This window comes from Pan troglodytes, chromosome 3, assembly GCF_028858775.2.
Source record: "Pan troglodytes isolate AG18354 chromosome 3, NHGRI_mPanTro3-v2.0_pri, whole genome shotgun sequence".
Lineage (NCBI taxonomy): Eukaryota > Metazoa > Chordata > Mammalia > Primates > Hominidae > Pan > Pan troglodytes.
This window is the reverse complement of record NC_072401.2, coordinates 6407714-6426934: the sequence shown is the minus strand read 5'-3', so window position 1 is coordinate 6426934 and position 19221 is coordinate 6407714. Positions and strand designations below refer to the sequence as shown.

Sequence of the window (19221 nt, the reverse complement as noted above, 5' to 3'; positions counted from 1 at the left end):
CCACAAAGATTAATTCAAAGTGGTCCATAGGCCTACATGTAAAAAGTAAAACAATATAGCTACTAGTAGAAAACAGACTATTTTCATGATCTTGGGACATGGTAAATATTTCTTAAGCAGGACACAGTACACTATTTACATAAATATACTATTCAGAGAGGGTTGTACATTGGACATGAAATAACCATTGTTCATCAAAAGACACTAATAAAAGAGAGACAAGGCAAATTACAGACTGAGAGAAGACATGTTCAATACCTATAACCACAAAGAACTTTTGTGCAGATTATAAAAACTATAAAACAATATGAAAAATAACTCAAAAATGGGCAAAAGCTTGAAAGAATATTTCAAAAACAGGATAATTAAATGACTAACAAATATGTGAAAAGGTATTCTACCTCATTGATCATCAGGGAACCAGAGTAAAATTACAACTAGATATAAATTCTCATCCACTAGAATGACTATTAAAAAAAAAACAGACAATAGTAAATGTTGACTAGCATGTGGAGGAATGGGTACCGTCATTCTGATAGGACTTTAAAATGGTATAGCCACCTTGATAAATGGTTTGTAGTTTCTTAAAAAGTCTAAAAAAAGGATACCTACAGACTCTGTAATTCTACTCCTAAGTATCTACCCAAGAGAAATGAAAACACATATCTATATAAAGATTTGTACATGAATGCTTATAGCATTGTAATAGTCAACGAATGGGAGAAGCCCAAATGTCCTCAGTTGGTGAATGGATAAATGTGGCATGTCTATATAACACAATGTGATTCAACAATGAGAAGGTATGAAATATTGATATATGCTTCAATATCTATAACATTTCCGAACCTCAGAAACATTATGCTAAATGATAGAAGCTAGACACAAAAGACCTCATATCGTATGCTTGCATTTATATGAAATCTCCAGAATAGCCAAATCTATATATCCAAATCTATAGTGGCTGACGGGGACTAGTTGGAATGGAGATTAGCTGTAAATGAGCGTGAGGGACCTTACTGGGCGAGGAAGGTTCTGAAACAGATTATAATGATGGCTCCACAACTTGGAAGACTTACTAAAAATCGGCGAAGTGCATGATTTATAAATTAAACTCTAAAATGTTTAAAACAAGAAAAATTGGAAATTTAAATAGGATTGATAAAAGTTTAATGGTGGATCTTGTATTTGCATTTAAAAGGAGCATATTTATAAGAGGAAGAACAGCACACAATGAAACAACACTGCCCAGGCACCAGGATGGCTAAATTAAAAAGCTAACAGTGCTGAGAAATGGCAAGGACGTGGAGCAGCCGCGCCCCTCGGTAGCATCCCATACACTAAAGTGCCCTAAAACGAAACAGAGACATCTGTTAACTCAGAATTTCTCATCAAGCAAAAAATATTATTTTACAATAAGAGTGAAATAAAGACATTTTAGGTAAAAGGAAGCTAAGATTATTTGTCGCCAGAGGCTGTACCACCAAAAATGCTAAAGGAGGTTCTGCAGGTGAAGAGAAACAATGCCAGATAGGAATTTAGTTCTCTTGGAAGGGAATAAAGAACAGGAGAAGTGGGTAAAGGAGAGTCAATGTCTGAGACGATCTCTTTTTCTCAATGTATTCAAAACACAAGTGACTGTTTAAAGCAAAAGAATCAGATTGTATTGTGGGGTTTATGACATATGCAGACGTAAAGTGCATAAAACAATCTAGAAAGGATGGGGTGGGGGTGGTTGGTGGTAAATGGATCTGTGCTCTCGCACAGTCCTTCAGTCTTGTCTGAGGGGGTGCGTGATGCTATGAATTCAAGGAGACTGTGACAAATCAAGGTTTAAAAAGGCAGCACAAGGAGGCACAGCTAAAAAGCAAATAGGGGAAATAAAATGAGAGACTAAAGAAATCTGTTTGCACTAAAAGAGGGTAGCAAAGAAGGACCAAAGCAGGGAAAAAAAACAGACGAGACAAATGGAGAAGAGACAGCAGAACGGTGGAATTAAAGGAGTCATATCAGTAGTTACATTAAATGTAAATGGACTAAACCAGTTAAAAGGCAGAAATTGTCAGAGTGAATACAAAAGTCACACTTTAAATATAAAGACCCACTTTCCCTGAAGGAAAAGGATAGAAAACATGCTCTGTGAGCAATAAATGTAGCAATAGGATGGATAAAGGTGTATTTAGTCAATGGGATATTACACAGCACTGGGAAAAAATGAATTTCCAAAACAGGCAAGAAAATGAATGAATTTCCCAGACGTGGTGTCAGAACCAAACCAAAGAAGATGAGCACAAAAGCTACATACTATATGATTTTACTCACATGAAGTTTAAGAAGAGTAAAAACTAATCTAAGGTGCTAGAGTAAGAGTGTGGATGACCTCCGGGTGTGGGGTTGATCAGGAAGCGGCAGGAGCCAGCCTTCTCGAGCATCAGGAATCAATCTTTCTTTCTTTCTTTCTTTCTTTCTTTCTTTCTTTCTTTCTTTCTTTCTTTCTTTCTTTCTTTTTCTTTCTTTCTTTCTTTCTTTCTTTCTTTCTTTCTTTCTTTCTTTCTCTCTCTCTTCCTTCCTTCCTTTCCTTTCTTTTCTTTCTCTTTTCTTTCTTTCCTTCCCTCCTTCCCTTCCTCCCTCCCTCCCTTCCTTGTTCCTTCAGATGAAGTTTCACTCTTGTTGCTCAGGCTGAAGTGCAATGCTGTGATCTCAGCTTACTGCAACCTCCACCTCCTGGATTCAAGCAATTCTCCTGCCTCAGCCTCCCGGGTAGCTGGGATTACAGGCGCCTGCCACTACGCCTGGCTAACTCTTTTGTATTTTTAGTAGAGACAGGGCTTCGCCATGTTGGCCAGGCTGGTCTCGAACTCCTGACCTCAGGTGATCCACCTGTCTTGGCGTCCCGAAGTGCTGGGATTACAGGCGTGAGCCACCGCACGCGACGAGGAATGTTTCTTTTCTGACCTGGGTGGTAGTTGTGTAAAGTGTGTTCAGGCAGGCGTGGTTTTGGACAGCACCTTGTTAAACCAGACTCATGCGTATCAGAACCATGTTCTCGAACTCCAAACTCGACACTACACTTTTGTTATCTCTGATTCAAGTCACAGTCACCGCTTTTCTGTCCCACAATGTAAGTGAGCCATAAAGGGCATTGCATTTTAATTATTCTTTCCGGTTCCACGGAGAGAGCTTTCACTACCTCTGAAATATTCAAAGCCAGACAAAAACCTGACATCCTGGTCTTGAGTGATTTTGATCAAGGGAACCAGATTGCGTTTCTCCAAGCTGCCTAAGGAAGCATGGGCCTGGCTTTTCCCATGGAATGGTTGACTCACACCATTTGTCAAATGATGATGAGAACGAACGCTTCTTATTGCATTTTTTTGTTGCAAAATGGGGAAGTGATCTGTAAAGCTTCCCCCGTCCTTATGGAGTTTTCCAAAGGTGGTATAGAAATAGGTTGAGCATCCCTAAGCCAAAGTCCCAAATGCTCCAAAATCTGAAACTCTGTGAGTGCCAACATGAAGTCACAAGTGGAAAATTGCACACCCAACCTCCTGTGACAGATCGCAGTCAAAATGCAGGTGTACAACGCAGTGTATTTAGCATACCCAAGGGGAAAAAAGATCCCCCTAGCCCCCATCAGCTGTGATAGAGCTTCCATACACACCCAGACTTCCCATGCAAGCAAGCTCACATGTTACCATGAGCACATTATCTTCTCCACCGTATCAGTGGTATGTGTGAATTAGTGTAAGAAGTGATTACTTATTGGTAGCATATAAATTCAGAGTCAGAACGGGGCGAGATGGCTCATGACTGTAATCCCAATACTTCAGGAGGCTGAGGTGGGAGGATTGCTTGAGGCTGAGAGTTTGAGACCATCCTGGACAGTGAGGTCTTGCCTCTACAAAAAATTTAAAAATTAGCCGGACGTGGTGGCATACCCCTGTAGTCCCAGCTACTCAGGAGGCCCAGGTGGGAGGATTGCTTGAAGCCAGCAGATTGAGGCTACCATGACCTACGATCATGCCCCTGCACTCCAGCCTGGGTGACAGAGAGAGAGTCTGTCTTGAATAAATAAATACATTCATTGTCAGGAATGATGGTGATGCCAAACAACCCCAGACTGTCAACTTGGGTGGCTGAGACAGTGAGAACTTTGCCTTCCGATGTTTCAATGTACACAGACTTTTGTTTCATGTACAAAATTATTAAAAATATTGTATAAAATAACCTTTCAGCTATATGTATAAGTGTATGTGAAACATAAATGGATTTCATGTTTAGACTTGGGTCCCATCCCCAAGATATCTCACTACGTATGTGCAAATATTCCAAAATCCAAACACCCTCAAATCGGTAACACTTCTGGTCCCAAACATTTCAGATAAGAGATACTCAACCCGTACTCCCATTTTACAGGGTAAAAGTTAAGTGGGAATTTTATACTCAGCCTCAGGCCATTGATCCTCTTTCAAAACTCAATTCTGAATGATACAGGATTAAAAGCAATGTCCAATGGGATCTGAAAATGAATTTGTTATAATGATAATGACAAATATTATTTTACCCCCAGTTTCCTCAACAGAGTATTTGATGCACAGATGGCATGCAGGCCTTTAGAAAAATGGAGAGTGAAGATGTAGCCTGGGAAACAGTCTTTAAACAATGTGGCAGAGGGTTAATATCCTCAGTGTATAAAAAGTTTGTCAAGTTTACAAGAGGAACAATGGGAATTTATAATTAGTCAACCATGGGAACACACAGTTCACAAAGAAAAGCAATGCCTATTAAATATAAAAATTAGTTTAACCTCACCCGTCATGAAATGCAAATCAAAACAGCAGGATGCTATCATTCCCAATCAAATTAGCCAGGATTTTTTTTTAAAGGTAGGGTATAATTTAAGTGTCAAAAGAGAAGACAGCAGGTGCCTTTGGCAGGTTGTTCTCAGCCCCAGGGCCTTTGCACAGGCACTCCTGTGTCCTTGGCCGGGAGCGCTCCAGCCCCGATCTTTGCACCGTTGGTTCTTTCTCACTGAGTAGCTCCCACCTCAGTGTCCCTTGTTCAGGGAGGCCTGCCTGAGCATCGTCTAGGCCAGCCCCGAGTCACTCAGTTATATGCCACCTTTTCCCATCCTTGCCACAGCACTTCTCATCCGATATTTCTCTCTCTCTCTCTTTGATTATTTCTTGTGCGTTTTCCCCTACTAGGATCCAAGTTCTGTAAGGACAGGGACTGAGTCTGTCTTGTTCACTGTGAAAGCCCAGAGCCTGTGCAGTGTGGTGCATAGCAGACGCCCCCCGCCTCTGTGCAAACAACAGCTTTATGCACGCTCCTGCCCTTTAGTGTGCTAATTCCACTTCCAGGAGTCTACCGAAGGAAATGTGCAAAAGCCTGCACAAATGTTACGTACACATCAGATGGCGCCGTGTGTTCTGCCAGTGGTCTATTGCATCCGCGTTTGCTGCCTCGAGTTTCTGAGTCAGGACAATGACTCAGGCATTTATGACAAGCTATAGGGACTTGGGAACGTGAACACAGAAGGTTAAAAAACAGGATGTATGGCTGCAAACAGGACTCTGTCTTGCAGAAGTAGAGTGAGGGGAAGCAGGTGACAGGTTGGCAGGGGCTGCCTCTGGATCCTGACATCATGGGGGCTTTCTGTTTCCTTCTCTGTTCTTTGTTGTATGTTCAATTTTCCTCCCTTCCTTTCTTTCTCTCGCTGTCTCTCTCTTTCCCCTTCCTTTCTTCCCTCCCTCCCTCCCTCCCTCCCTTCCCTCCCTCTTCCTTTTTATCTTTCTTCTATCTTTTTTCTTTTTTGACAGGGTCTTGCTCTGTCGCCCAGGCTGGAGTGCAGTGGTGCAATCACAGCTCACTGCAGCCTCTACCTTCCAGGCTCAAGCAATCCTCCCACCTCAGCCTCCTGAATAGCCAGGACCACCTATGCCCAGCTAATGTTTTGTATTTTTTGCAGAGACAAGGTTTCTCCATGTTGCCCAGGCTGGTCTTGAACTCCTGAGCTTAAGCAAATGTCCCGCCTCTGCCTCCCAAAGTGCTGGGATTATAGGCGTGAGCCACTGCATCTGGCTGTATTTTTCATTTTCTATAATGGATCTGCATTCCTTTCCTAATAAGAGTTAAAACTTTATTTTTGAAAGAGTGCCACTGTTGGGAACTAGTTTGACAAGGTAGGAGGAATCAAGGCACAGCTTAAGGCCTCGGGCCTCAGGATCTCAACTAGGAGAACAGGGGCCGATGGACCAGCCTAGGCTGGGTGCCCGCAGCTCCTGAGACCCCAGGGGCCCCGGAGGTTGGTAGGTTTGTTTACTCCCATGCCTGTCTGCCAAGCCCTCTCACTGGGGCCAGGCTGTTTTCTCAGCACGATTCCTCCTGTCAGTTGGGTAGGAGTGGCCCATTTTTGGCCTTCTCAGTGGCCCTTTCGCATCAAGCTTCAGGCAGCTCGGAGATAAAGGAGAGTGTTTTCTTTCTTTTTTTGCCAGAAAATTACGGAAGAGAGGCTATATATTTTCCGGGCACTCCATTTGGTGAGCACCTGCTATGAGCTAGACCCAGGGCTAGCACAGATTGTTTGAGATTTTATTTTATGCTTTTATAAAACCATAATGGTTGTTTTTAAAACTCATGAACTGACAGTGGCATGTGTTTGATGCATGTTCCCTATATAGATGCCTGCTGGGCCAGCCCCTTGGGGGAGTCATGGGGGGCCATGGCTAAAACCCTGCCTGGCCATCTGCAGGGAGCTCGCAGTCTACTGGGGTGACAGGTGACACCCGCTCCCATGTGATCTCTGCTTGGGAGGTGAAGGGCAGGACATCTGGGGACTGCCCTGCCCAGCCCAGCCAGGGTGGCAGAAAAGAGGGAACATGCAGCCTCCTGGGCAGGTGGGACTCTGGAGCCCTGCACACAGGTTGACCAGACACATTGAGTGGTGGTGGGCAGAGGCACTGGGCCAGGACTTGTTCCCCACCGACTCCTACCACGTGCAAACCTGGCTCCTTCTTTGAGGAAAGTGACCTCTTCCCAAGTAAGCATCATTCCTCTCTGGAGACAGGATACTTTTCAGGGCACGGCAGCCACACCTCCCTGTACAGATGGACATCATTCATTGTAATACAGGAGGTGTCTGGTTCAGGACCCTGAACTTCAAGAGACTGCTGACCTTTATGAGGTGACTGTTTTGCATAAGAATTTGAGTGATTGTTTCTGAAGCTGTCTTTTTGGGACATCTCGTTGGGTTGGTTATCAGCCTTGGAAGCAGCACATGATCTGGACTCGCTGCCAATTGCTGCATGTTAATAGTAAACAATCAGTTTAATGGGAGCTGGACACTGTTTATAGTCATCCATGGCCATGAAATTTGCTGTCAGTCAGAATGGCCCAAGAACACATATAGCCCTGGGCAGGAGAGTTCCCCCTCAGTTGAATATTTATTTACTGAGTTATAGAGAAAAATAAGACACGATTCCAGGCAGCAAAGCACTTACAGTTAACAGGAGTGTGAGCAGATTATTCTAGTGTGAGCAGGACGGTTTGGTAATAGGACCATGCAAGCCAAAGAGGCAGCAACAAAGAAGAGGATGTGATCACTTCTGTGGGTAGATGCAGGAGTCATTTCACAGAGGAAGTGAGGTCTGAGCTGGGTTTTGAAGGATGCATAGGAGTTTGTTAGGTGATCCTATGCAGAGGGAGAAACACTGGCAAAGGTTTGGAAGTAATGGGGCATGATGTGATCATTTTAACCATATCTCTAAAATAGCCATGATGATATGTGATACTTGGATTCCCAGTAAAATACAAAATGAAAATATAATGGAATCCTGTTGTCAAGTACTGGAGACTTTATTTTCTTACTTTTAATAGGAGTTCTAAAAGTGTGAACTATTTCTGGCAAAAGGTATAGATGAGATCACAAGCAAACACCTTGTGCCCACCACACAGTAGATGAAGCATCACAGGTAGAATCGAGGCCCCCGCACCTGAATCTGGGGGAATGATTTCCAGGAATGCGTTTCTGATTCTATCTCCCATGCATGTGATGATGACCGATATAGTGGGTCTGCACGAACACTGAAAAGGTTTTCTATTCTCTGCCTTCCAATGACTTGGGGTCAAGGACCCTCTTAGAAGGGGCCATGCTTCCCTGCAGACCTCACTATGCTGTGCACTGAGAGCTTCAGTGATAGAATAACGATGAAGGGTATTTTGCTTATATTCTATCTTTTCCTCCTATAGACTTTCATAGCTGGGCAGAACCAACAATGTTCTCTCAATGGCTTAAAACCCACCTCTGCCAAGCCCCGTGCATTCCCAGAGGAGCAGGAAGGGGGTGTGGCCATGGGGAGGGGAGCCTGGGGCTGCAGGTGGGTGGTGCTCCAGTTTCCTCTGGGCATCGGTACACAAGCCCATTGGCAGGAAATGGTTCTTCGCCCAGCGTCTCATTTTGTAGCACAGGAAGGAGATCTATGGAAAGTGAATGACTTCAGAGAGCTGAAGTGCCTGTACCCACACTGGTCCCCTCTCACTGACAGTACAGGGCTCCTCTGCATGCAGGCTGTGGGCTGGCCGGGATTCCACCACACCTGGAGTGTGCCCTTCAGGTGAGGACGGCTGGGAGGGAGGGGGCGGGACACCCAGTGAAAGGCACTGAGGGTGTTGCTGGGGTAGAAGGGAGTTCTCTCTTTTCTTTTTCTTACCTTTTAAATAGTCCTGATGATTTGAGGATATATTCATTTATTCCCCACCCTCAATGTTGGAAAGACTCTGAGATTCCAAAGGTTCTTAGAAACTAAGAACCTCCTGGGGAGGTAGTGAGTGTCCCAGCATGGGGAGAGTGTAAACTGGGGCTGGGGGCCCTCTGCGGGAGATGAGATGCTGGAAGAGATTTTGGGACTGGAGGCAGGTGACAAGGCACCCTTTTAAAGTCCTCATCCAGCTATAGCCTGGGTCCCACAGTTGGTGACAAACCACCAGTTCATGCCTTAACCCCATACTGTGCCAAGAATGGGAGAAGAGCTGTGTGTCAGTTTAAAATTTCTGATTTATAGACAGTGCAAGCACACCAATACTGAGTCCTCAGGAACAGTCTCCAGCCCCTTTTCTCTATCACGTATGTTCATGGGTTTGTGTTCAGGGGAGCTGTCATCACATGGTGGGAAGAGAAGCCTTTGGAGAGAGGCTGCCCTGAGTGATTCTGGGCTCCCCATTTGTTTGCCATGTGACCGTGGGACAGGTGGTTACTGTCCCCAAGCCTCTAGCACCTCACCTATAAAATGGGGGTATTCCCATATCTGCCGAGAGTTAGAATTAAACAAGCAAGTGAGCTAAAGCATGTAGCAGCTTATAGTTTCTGTAATAGGATACTTGTAAAATGTGTTCCTCTGTTATAGGAAAAATGTATATGTAAGAGAAGTAAAATGGGGGAAAAAAAAACCCTGTGTATTTGCACAAGAGACGGTTTGAGCTTAATTTAAAATGTGCCAGGGATCCAGTATCACAAAGGCTCCATTTCCATTTCAGTGCCAAACAAAAATCTCCCCCGTTCAGGTATCTCATTGTGTGGATGGTTTTCACCCAAAATGGTCCACTTAGGAGAAGGAGTGAAAAAATCGAATGTTCATTTCTCTTATTCACCCACACCCTGTCTGATAAATGACATTCCTTAAGCAAACCTGTTGCCCATGGCAACACATTCAGAAGATGGGCTGCTGGTTTCATTTCTTTGTCAGCTGGATTGGATTAGAAATGCAAGAAGGCCTTTGGACTTTTATCTACACATTAGGATGCATCTTAGTAAAAGTCAAGAAGAAAAGGTGGTTATGGTCAACCTGTGGTGGCAATGCTCTAGTTTAAGGCAGTCATGGTCAACGTGGGGTTTTGACACTCTAAGGACGTCATGGTCAACATGGGACAGTGATGTTCTAGTTTAAGGTGGTTATGGTCAACATGAGGAGTGACACTCTAGTTTAAGGTGGTTATGGTCAACCTGGGGCGGCGATGCTCTAGTTTAAGGCAGTCACGGTCAACATGGGGTTTTGACATTCTAAGGCGGTCATGGTCAACGTGGGGCAGTGACGCTCTAGTTTAAGGTGGTTATGGTCAACATGAGGCAGTGACACTCTAGTTTAAGGTGATCATGGTCAACATGGGACAGTGATGTTCTAGTTTAAAGTGATCCTGGAGCCCATACTGCGTGGCCTGTGGCTTCTGAGAAACCCTGGTGTGGTGCTCTGTTAGTTTCCTGGGGGCAGCTGTAACAAATTACCACAAACTTGGAGGCTTACAACGGTGACATTTATTTTCTCTATGGTTCTGGAGTCCAGAAGTCCCAAATCAAGATATCAGCTGGGCCATGCTCCCTTGGAAAGCTCTAGGGTGAAAGTGTTTTCTGGCCTCTTGCAGCTTCTGGTGTGGCCGGCAGTCCTTGGCATTTCTTGACTTGCAGTCGCACCACTTCAGTCTCTGCCTGCACGTGGCCTTCTCCCCTGCATGTCTGCAGCTTGTCCTCTTCTTTTTCTTCTTTTTTTTTTGAAATGGACTCTCACTCTGTCACCCAGGCTGGAGTGCAGTGGCGTGACCTCGGCTCACTGCAACCTCTGCCTGCCAGGTTCAAGCAATTCTCCTGCCTCAGCCTCCCTAGTAGCTGGGATTACAGGCATGCACCACCTCACCTGGCTAATTTTTGTATTTTTAGGAGAGACAGAGTTTCACCATGTTGGCCAGGTTGGTCTCAGACTCCTGACCCCAGGTGATTCGCCTGCCTCGGCCTCCCAAAGTGCTGGGATTACAGGTGTCCTCTTCTTTTAATGATGCCAGTCAGTGGGTTTAGGGTCCACCCTAACCTGGTATAACCTCATCTTAATTTGCATCTTCATTTCATCTGCAAAGGCCCTATTTCGAAATAAGGTCACATTCTGATTTTCGGGGTAGACGTGACATTTTGGGGGACATTATTCATCCCACTGCGGGTACCAAGAATGAGAATTGATGTTGAGGTAGTGGCCTCTGCTTCAGTCTTTGATTCCCCCAAACTTTGCAATAAAGTGGAGCTCACCAAATCAGTCATGGGTCAGTGGGCTTGTTTTCACTGAGATACATTTCCTGGTGGACTTGACTGCTGAGAAACAACCGGACTCTGTTCCTTTGGGGCAGAGGGGACAGGGAGGGCTTGGAGAGGACAATCTGCATTTGAGTCATGGTTCTGCTGCTAACTAGAGTGTTAGCACATTCCCCTTTCTGGGCCTCAAGTTTGTGTGTAACTTGGGGTAAATGATGTCCACTTTGAGGATCTTTTAAAGACTCAGACAGTGTCTCTTAAGTACAAATGAGTACCTAGCTCACGCTAGCATTAAGAGGGGAGTGATAGCCAACATCAAGTTTGTCGTTCTTTCCTGAACTCTGTTGATTGTGATTCTTTTGGTCGCAAGTGACAGAAATTCCATCAAACCAGCTTAGGCCATAGGTGTCTGTTGGCTCCCCCAACTGAAGTCATGGAATTTGCTGTAGGTGCAGCTCCAGGTGCACTAACGATGTCATCCAGGATCCCAGGTTCTTGGGCTCTGCTCTGCCTCCTGCTGCGTCATTCCCAGGCTGTGGGCTCTCATGCTGTGCTGGGGGGATGCCACCACTGTGCCAGGTCCCACATTCTTACACCACACAGCCCAGAGTCCCTTTCTTAGCTCCTAAAGAAAAACAGGAGGATCCTGGTGCTGCCTACTTCTGGCCATTGGTTCTGATTGGGTTGTGCATCCATCCCTGAAGCAATTACTGATGGGACAGGGACATTTGGGTGGCATGAGCCAATTGGGGACTGCCCTGGGAACTTGCAGTGATGTTCGTTCCACCCCTTTCCTACTGCACATGCTGAGACTGGGCGTATGGGAGAAGGGGAAATGGATGCGGGAAGGAAGCTGAGGGATGTTCCATATGGTCAGGTGAGCAGTTCCAGGAAGCTTGGGATTTCATCAGCATCCCAAGGGCAGTGAGGTAGGATCACTAAGAGCTCAGCTTGTGATCCAGGAGTAAAGTCAGTGAACTGTGAGTGTGCCTGCCTCTTGCTACGTGAGCTTGGCCAGTGTCTTAACCTCTGGGGCCTCAGGACTCTCATGCTGGCTCTGGAATGTGTTCTGCATTGGCCCTCCGTCCGTTTCTAGATGCCATCTCTGCTGTTTGAGAATATTTTCTAGGAAACTTTCTTGTGATGACTGGGGCAGAAGCCCTCTGTCTCACTTACTAGGACAAGGGGGAATTGGTGCTCTTCCAGGTGGAGAATTTGGGATCCTGGAGATGTCTTGCTCGCGACGGTGCTGCCTTTTGTGGGGAGCTAGTGGAAGGCAGTGGCGGGGGCTTCACTGCAAAGCTGATACTGAGGGGCAGACAAGAACCCTCCCTTACCCGTGATGGACAAACTGTTGGTTTGCAACACCCTCCACTGCCCCTACCGATTTCCTTTGCTTTGATGTTGTTATTGTTTTTTTCCCCCTCATAGCACAAATCACTCTCAATCACTACAATGTCTGCTTATTTATTATGTTTATAGCCTGCTCCCCCCACTAGCAGAATAGAAGCCCCTAGGGCAGGGCGGCTGATCTCTTTTGCTCACTAATGTTTCTCAGCACCCACTGATAGCGCTCAGCTCAGCTTGTGTTGAGTTCATGAAAGCGTGCTTGAGTGAATTAAATGAATAAACTCCTTCTGCATAATGATTTTTGCTTTGGGGTTGGCATCTACATTGGCAGTGGTGTTTTCAGCATGTTTAAAGATTCCTCCTGTGGAAGGGACAGTGCTCCTACCCATTTGGAAATTGCAACACTCGGGATTTGGGATTTGGCCCCAGCAGGTAGATGCTGGTGGATCATCACCAGGGGGAGCAGTGGGCACATTCAGCAGCTGCTTAGGAGAAACTGCATGGAGCACCCATTGCAGGGGCCAGGATATCATCCTGGCAGATGGAAACAGCCTTTTGTCTTCCAAAGAAAGGTGCCTCAGAGAGCTCTTAAGTACAAATTAGTACCTAGCTCACAACTAGCACATAAGAGAGAGGTGATACCTCCGGCACGTTTTTTGTTCTTTCCTGAACTCTATGTCAATTGGGATTATTTTGGTTGCAAGTGATGGAAATTCCACATCAGAACTGTAGCACCGTGGTACGTGGCTGGAAAACCTCTCAGTCTGGAATCTAGGAGTAACATTTCCTTTCTTCTCTCATCTCTATGTTATTTTTTCAGTTTTTAGTGGTCTTCTTTTAAAATAAAATAGTCTCGTGTTACCTAGGGGCTAGAAGAGATTAACGGTGGCAGTGAACACTGATGGCAGGCTTGCGATATGCTAGGCACTGTACCAAATTCTTCTCATGGTTGCTCTAAAGCTCCTCAGCAGTTAGACAGAGTTGGTTCTAAAGTCTTCCTATTGTCCACATTTTACAGAGACAGAAGTTGAGTCAGAGAGGTGGCCCAACCTGCCTATGGTCATATGGTCAGAGTTGCGGGGTGGGCGGGATTTTAGCCTGCTTCTCTCTGCTATCAGAAGAGGGCCCTTCACCTGAATTCTCTGCTGTGGCAGTCTGTGTCCGAAATCAAGGTTTATGATTTAGAAGTAAGAGCTTTGGTTTGTAATCCACTGAAATGTAACTTGCTACGTGAGTGAGCTGAGCAGGAGGAGCCTTTGCATCTGTTTCCTTGCAGCTGCTGCAACAAATAATCTCAAACTTGATGGCTTAACATGACAGAAATGTGTTCCTATACAGTTCTGGAGGCCAGGAGATTGAAATCAAGGTGTCTGCATGCCCACACTTCCCCCTAAGGCTGTGGAAGAGGATCTTTCCCAGCTTCTTCCTGATGCTGGTGTTGCTGGCTGACCTTGAGTTCCTTGGCTTGAGGCTGTGTCCCTCCAGCCTCTGCCTCCGTCCTCACACGGCCTTCCCCTCTGTGTCTCCCTTCTCCTCTCATAAGGACACCAGTCATAAGGGCCCACCCTGCTCCAGGATGACCTCATCCTAACTAATTGCACCTGCAGTTACCCTCTTTCCCATTCTGAAGTTCCAGGAAGGCCATGGGTCTTGGGGGCCTGCTATTCAACCAGGACAGTGCCTTCACTGGAGCATCCAGAAAAAGCCAGAGTGGATGACCTGGGGCTGACCCTTCCTCTGCATACTTTTTTTGGTGTGGTTCCTCACTGTCACCTGGCCCACTGTGTTGAGCCTGTGTCCTTTCTGACACTCCCCCGTAGGAAGGCTGGACAAGACAGGGCTGGGGGTGAACTGAAGATTAAGTTCAGGTTTGTACGTGGAGAGGCTGTGGTCCCTCCGAGATCCAAGCAGAGGTGTCAGGCAGCCAGCTGGTTCTGTGATTGTGGAGCTCAGAGAGAAGCCAGGGCTGAGGCGTGTGTTTAAGATCTGCTGCATATGTGGGGTTGATACCGTCGGGGAGGACCTGGCTGCCTGGGAGAGGATATAGAGTGAGAAGAGGCCCGAGCCTTGGAAACTCCAGGCTTCAATGAGAGCCAGAGCAAGACAGTCTATAAAGAAGATAGAAACTGGGAAGTGGCCTTGGGGAGAGGGAGCAGGAGGTCATGAGTCTGGGAGTGGGTGACGGAGTCAGGGCGGGAGGACAATGTTGTCCGGTGGGTTCGGTGGCCAGGAGAGCACTGGTGACCTTGGCAGGAGCTGTCTGGTGGTGAGGGTTGGGGAGCTGTGGCCAGGCAGGAGAGGGTTAATGACTGAGAGGGAGACACGGTCCTGGAGACGGAGAGAGAAGCCAGCTCTGCCAAGAAGCTGAGCTGCAGAGGCCTGGCTGGGGGCCGGCAGTGTTTTATTGTATCTCATTAAAGTGAGAGAGACAGGAGCATACACCGATGTCAGTATGCATGTCAGGTTGAATATGTATGTGCTTCAACCCTTAGCTCTGTTTCCTCTGTCTTGTGGGAGTGACGGGGAACAAGCCCTGGGCTGCGGGCTATGCTTGCTCTGAGTCTGGAGTTTACTGAATTCAGTTGACCCAGGCCCGAGACACTGCTTTGACCTTTCCCTGGGCCGAAGGCCCCAAATGGGGGAGAGATTTCCTTGGTCATGAGCCCCTAGGGCTGACTGCTTATTCTTTCTCCTTTTCAGATGGATGAGATCAAAGGGAAAGACCGTGTGATTCTGGCCTTGGAGAAGGAACTTGGCGTGCAGGCTGGGCAGACCCAGAAGCTGCTTCTGCAGAAAGAGGCTTTGGATGAGCAGCTGGTTCAGGTCAAGGAGGCCGAGCGGCACCACAGTAGTCCAAAGAGAGAGCTCCCGCCAGGGATCGGGGACATGGTGGAGCTCATGGGCGTCCAGGTGAGGGGCAGCAGCTTGTGCCAGCCTCAGGCTGGTCCTCCACCCCACCCATTTACATGGCATTCTTCTGGTCAGCCACAGAGGACACTGAGGTAGCATGTATTCACTCATTCATTCATTCACTCAGTATTGGAGGGGATGTTATAAGTTCTTTGTGCTGGACGCTGTGTGAGGTGCCGGTGCGTGGTGGCCTTTGTAAGAGATACGGGGTGGGAGGGGCCTGACCACAAGGTCCCCAGGGAGCCACGGAAGGGTTTGAAGTCTCAGTGGCCGTCTAGATGGAGTCTTCCGCAGGTGTGCAGTGGGCTTGGGTGTTCCCCACCTTGCTGTGTGGCATGTGGGCCCCTGAATAAGGATCTCACCCATTATGTCATGTGAATTTTCTAAGAAGGCTCCACACAACTTCTTCAAAGTACATTTACGTCCTGACTTTTTTTTTTTTTTTTTTAGGATCAACATATGGACGAGCGAGATGTGAGGCGATTTCAACTAAAAATTGCTGAACTGAATTCAGTGATACGGAAGCTGGAAGACAGAAATACGCTGTTGGCAGATGAGAGGAATGAACTGGTAAGTAGCCCCGAGAGACAGGCGGTGCCTCATAGGGTGCAAGGAAGGGGCCCTGAGTCCCTGAAACATGCCCTGCACAGAAAGTTAATGCAGAAGCCTTCTGGTTCTCTGAACTTTCCTTCTTACTTCTTTTCGATTAAAAATCTAACACATGCTCATTGAAGAAATCTCTTACTGCCATTTGTTTTTGTAGGAACTTATCTTTAGCAAACAACTGGAGAAGTTCCATGAGAAGCGTGGAGAGGATGTTCATTGCAGTGTTGTTTATGTTAACAACCCAAACCGAAAAAAATCAACAATTAAAAAACCAAAAAACCCAGTTGTTCAATACTAAAGCATAGGGAAGAGTGATTATGGAATATTTATACAATGAATTCTAGACTGTCATTAAGATTGATGATGGAGACCCTATTTAATTGAAATGGAAACGTGTTCATAGTAAATTAAATGAAAAATGCATTTTACAGAACAATAATACATTGTCATCATCTTGAATATTAGAAATTATTCTTTTTTTTTTTTTTTGAGACAAAGTTTCACTCTTGTCGCCCAGGCTGGAGTGCAATGGCACGATCTTGGCTCACCGTAACCTCCACCTCCTGGGTTCAAGCGATTCTCCTGCCTCAGCCTCCCGAGTAGCTGGGGTTACAGGCATGTGCCACCATGCCTGGCTAATTTTGTATGTTTAGTAGAGACAGGGTTTCTCCATGTTGGCCAGGCTGGTCTTGAACTCCTGACCTCAGGTGATCTGCCCCCCTCAGCCTCCCAAAGTGCTGGGATTACACACATGAGCCACCACGCCTGGCTAGAAGTTATTCTTTTAGGTGGTGTAATTATGGGTAATTTTAATTTGTGCTTATGTATTTACTTTTTTGCATAAAATTTTATATACTTGTAAACTAAAACTTATACATTAATTTTAAAAATAATGAACATGGACTTCTGGTTAAAAAAGAAATCTCCAGTAAAAATAGCAATTTCATGAATATGTTTACATTTCCTGGATAACAGCAAAACTAATTTTTATGTAATGGCAGTTGATACATCAACTTCTTGACAGATGCCTCATAATTTTTATGTTTATTCTAATTTTTATTATGAAGAGAAGTATATCCACAGAATATTTGAAAAAAATGAGTGGTGAAAAGTGTCCGTAAGTATCACCTCTTCACAACTTTAATAGGATCAAAATAAATTTACTTCCTTCCAGTATTTTTAAAGGTTTTTTTTTTTTTTTTTGGCTTTAATCAGACTGTACATCTAATATTATGTCTCTACTCTTCATTTAAATATTTATAAGCTCATAAATACTCATGAGCTGCATAGTTTACTGAGTGGATTAGGAAAAAACACAGGCTTCTGGAAACATGTCAGATCAGACTGAAGTAGTTAAAAGTAGAAACTAATAAGTTTGCCAACGCTTTAATCTTTTTTTTTTTTTTGAGGTGGAGTCTTGCTCTGTCGCCCAAGGTTTGAGTGCGGTGATGTGATCTCAGCTCACTGCAACCTCTGCCTCCCGGGTTCAAGTGATTCTCCTGCCTCAGCCTCCCAAGTAGCTAGGATTACAGGCACCCGCCAACATACCCGGCTAATTTTTGTATTTTTAGTAGAGATGGGGTTTCACCATGTTGGCCAGGCTGGTCTTGAACTCCTGACCTCAAGTGATCTGCCTGCCTCAGCTTCCCAAAGTGCTGGGATTACAGGCGTGAGCCACCGCGCCTGGCCTCAATCTTAAAATCATGAGGTAAATACTGCTAGTTTGGAGTGGTTCTTAAATGTTCTTAATGTTTAAATAAATGCCTTAAAACTCACCAAGAGACTTTGTTTTATTTTATGGATATGAATTGGGATTTTTTTCCCTGCTGTGTATTGTTCTGCAACTTGCTTTTTCCACCTCATTGATCAATTACATCACTCCCCATCAGTGCTTAGAGATCTGTCTTTGTCTTTTTACCAGCGGCTTGGTAGTCCATTGTGTGGATATACCATGGTCTGTTCAACTCTCTTCCCAGTGGTGGATCTTTAGGCTGTTGCCGCTTTCTGGATTTCTCTGAGGTGCCACATGCCTGTAATCTCAGCACTTTGGGAAGCCAACGTGGGAAGATTCCTTGAGCTCAGGAGTTCCAGCCCAGCTTGGGCAGCATGGCAAAACCCCATCTCTAAAAATACAAAAAAATTAGCTGGGTGCAGTGGTGCACACCTGTAGTTCCAGCTACTTGGGAGGCTGAGGTGGGAGATCACTTGAGCCCAGGACGTCAAGGCTGCAGTGAGCTGAAATCACGCCACGGCACTCAAGCCTGGGTGACGAAGTGAGACCCTTTGTCAAAGTGACACATGTCATTTTACCTACCTTCTGTCTCAAAAAAAAAAATGCCATGTAGAAGATACATATGGGTCTTTACTGACTTTACATAAAGGTTCAAGTCAGTAAAGAGACGTATGTATCTTCTACGTGGCATTTTTTTGGGGGGGCGGTAGGTTTCTAGAAGTAGAATGCATGGGTCACATGGTACATTTTATATTTCAACCTATACCATCAGAATATTTTACCTTAACATTTACAGCCTGGGGAGTAAACGCAGGGGTCTAGAGTCAGTCCCTTGTGTTTGATTCTTGGTAAACTCAAACCACCAATCTTTGCAAAAGTGCAAAGCATTCTTGGCACTTTCTTTGTGAAGTTGGGCCCATTGCCTCCTCTCTTTGGGCTCAGGTTCTTTGTCTATAAAATGCGGATGGGGAAGGTGGCCCCTTCACATGTGTTGGCTGTGCCTGTGGTTATCATGATATTGATAGATATTTAAGTTGTTTCTAATTCTTTCCATGAAAATAACACTGGGAGACTACCACTATGAATTCAATTCTCACCCTGTGCCTAGGAGACAGGAGCTGCCATGATTCTCATTTGATAGATGAGGAAACTGAGGCTGAGAACTTGCCCATTGTCATGCAACTAGCAAACAAATGTGTCATCCAGGACACTGGCCTCAGAAGGGGTCCTAACTGGGTTGAGTCTCTGCTCACCTCGGTGCTGTGACCTCGGCCGTCCGTCGTCAAGTTGTCTGAGCCTCTGTGTCTGTTTCCAACCACAGCTGAAACGCTCGCGAGAGACCGAGGTTCAGCTGAAGCCCCTGGTGGAGAAGAATAAGCGGATGAACAAGAAGAATGAGGATTTGTTGCAGAGTATCCAGAGGATGGAGGAGAAAATCAAGAACCTCACGCGAGAAAACGTGGAAATGGTGAGCTGTGGACCCCTTGGGCCCAGCCCTGACACTCCCTTCTCTGTCTGGGATTCTTCAGCCCTGAACCTCCCGATTCACATGTTC

General features: G+C 45.7%; 1 protein-coding gene across 5 annotated transcripts in view; it reads left to right on the top strand.

The window, feature by feature from the left end:
• Nucleotides 1-19221, top strand: part of JAKMIP1 (janus kinase and microtubule interacting protein 1) — a 178317-nt gene that overhangs the window by 99647 nt on the left and 59449 nt on the right. For all 5 annotated transcript variants that reach the window (XM_054682737.2, NM_001427999.1, XM_016951245.4 and 2 more), the window contains 3 exons: nucleotides 15119-15328; nucleotides 15779-15898; nucleotides 18988-19134. In XM_054682737.2, coding sequence (XP_054538712.1) covers nucleotides 15119-15328; nucleotides 15779-15898; nucleotides 18988-19134 — 477 coding nt within the window. The remainder of the gene's footprint in view (nucleotides 1-15118; nucleotides 15329-15778; nucleotides 15899-18987; nucleotides 19135-19221) is intronic.